Raw genomic sequence first — 1,008 nt, 5'->3', positions numbered from 1 at the left:
TTCACATCCTACCTTTCTATCGACAACAGCTCCTCCCCCAATTAACTTGTTCCCGACACTGCAGGACCTCGTCTACGGTTATCCGATTCCCATCACTCTAGAACCCAATTCTCCACAGATCTACCTAAATTATTTAAAACGGTTGCTCCCAGTCTTCCATTTGTTATCACTTCAGAACCCAAATCTCTGCCAGTCTGCTCCAGTTTCTTCAAGTTTCACGCTTCTCACTACTCAGGAACTTGACTTCTTTGCCAAAATTATACTCATTTACGGTGATGATGCTGATTCCTTGAGAGATACTGGGAGCTTTAGCGTTCTCGAGGTGAATGCACAGTTGCGAAGTGTCCATCGTGCAGACTCTGCACATGATCAAATCGAAGAGTCGGACCAGCTGTGTTGCTGATGGTCGCTGACACGGATCTGCTTCCATTCCACTGCAAGCGCAAAAGTTTCCATCAGCTCTTCTTCCCAATGTGAATGCTTTTAGACAGGTAGAAGTTAGGAGGTTCTCACCGATCAAAGAGACTTTGAAGAAGTGGCGGACATGAATGGATCCTCAAGGAGTGAGGATTCACCACTTGGTCCAATCTTCGTGTCAGCATTTTCCAAAAAGAGACTGTCATGCTGTAAACATCCACTGACTTCGAATAACTGGTATGGGACTCATCCTTGTGACCTTGGTTTTCGAAAAAGAAAGAAAGTACGTACACTTGAAGATGTTTGTGGAGACGGTGAGCATATCACAATTATTCACGATTATTCATATGTTCGGGTAATGCACCTAGAGCAGATACCAAACAGCTTCTTGCCTTTGACGATGACAAAAAAGTCGAATCTGCGCCAAATTGAAAGAACAATTGGACGGGGAAACTCATTGCCTACATCGAAACCGGAAAACATGATTTAACGCTCAATTACAACATAGCGAACATCGGCCATTCGCATGTTTGGACCGGCACCAATGAACTTGACGATGTTTGGATGATTGCAGGTAGCAAGTGTGTAGGC

General features: G+C 44.4%; 1 protein-coding gene across 1 annotated transcript in view; it reads left to right on the top strand. All coding sequences in view use genetic code 11, as the record gives it.

Moving 5' to 3' along the window:
- Positions 1–403, top strand: part of EGR_06926 (hypothetical protein) — a gene marked incomplete at both ends in the record, with an annotated part of 1,669 nt that extends 1,266 nt beyond the window's left edge. Inside the window, one exon of the mRNA XM_024496175.1 lies at positions 176–403. Coding sequence (XP_024349378.1) covers positions 176–403 — 228 coding nt within the window. The remainder of the gene's footprint in view (positions 1–175) is intronic.
- Between the last annotated feature and the right edge of the window lie 605 nt (positions 404–1,008).

The sequence above is a fragment of the Echinococcus granulosus genome (assembly GCF_000524195.1).
Source record: "Echinococcus granulosus chromosome Unknown EG_S00066, whole genome shotgun sequence".
Taxonomy (NCBI): Eukaryota; Metazoa; Platyhelminthes; class Cestoda; order Cyclophyllidea; family Taeniidae; genus Echinococcus; species Echinococcus granulosus.
Note: the sequence above shows the minus strand (reverse complement) of the source record. Positions and strands in the feature narration are given on the sequence as shown.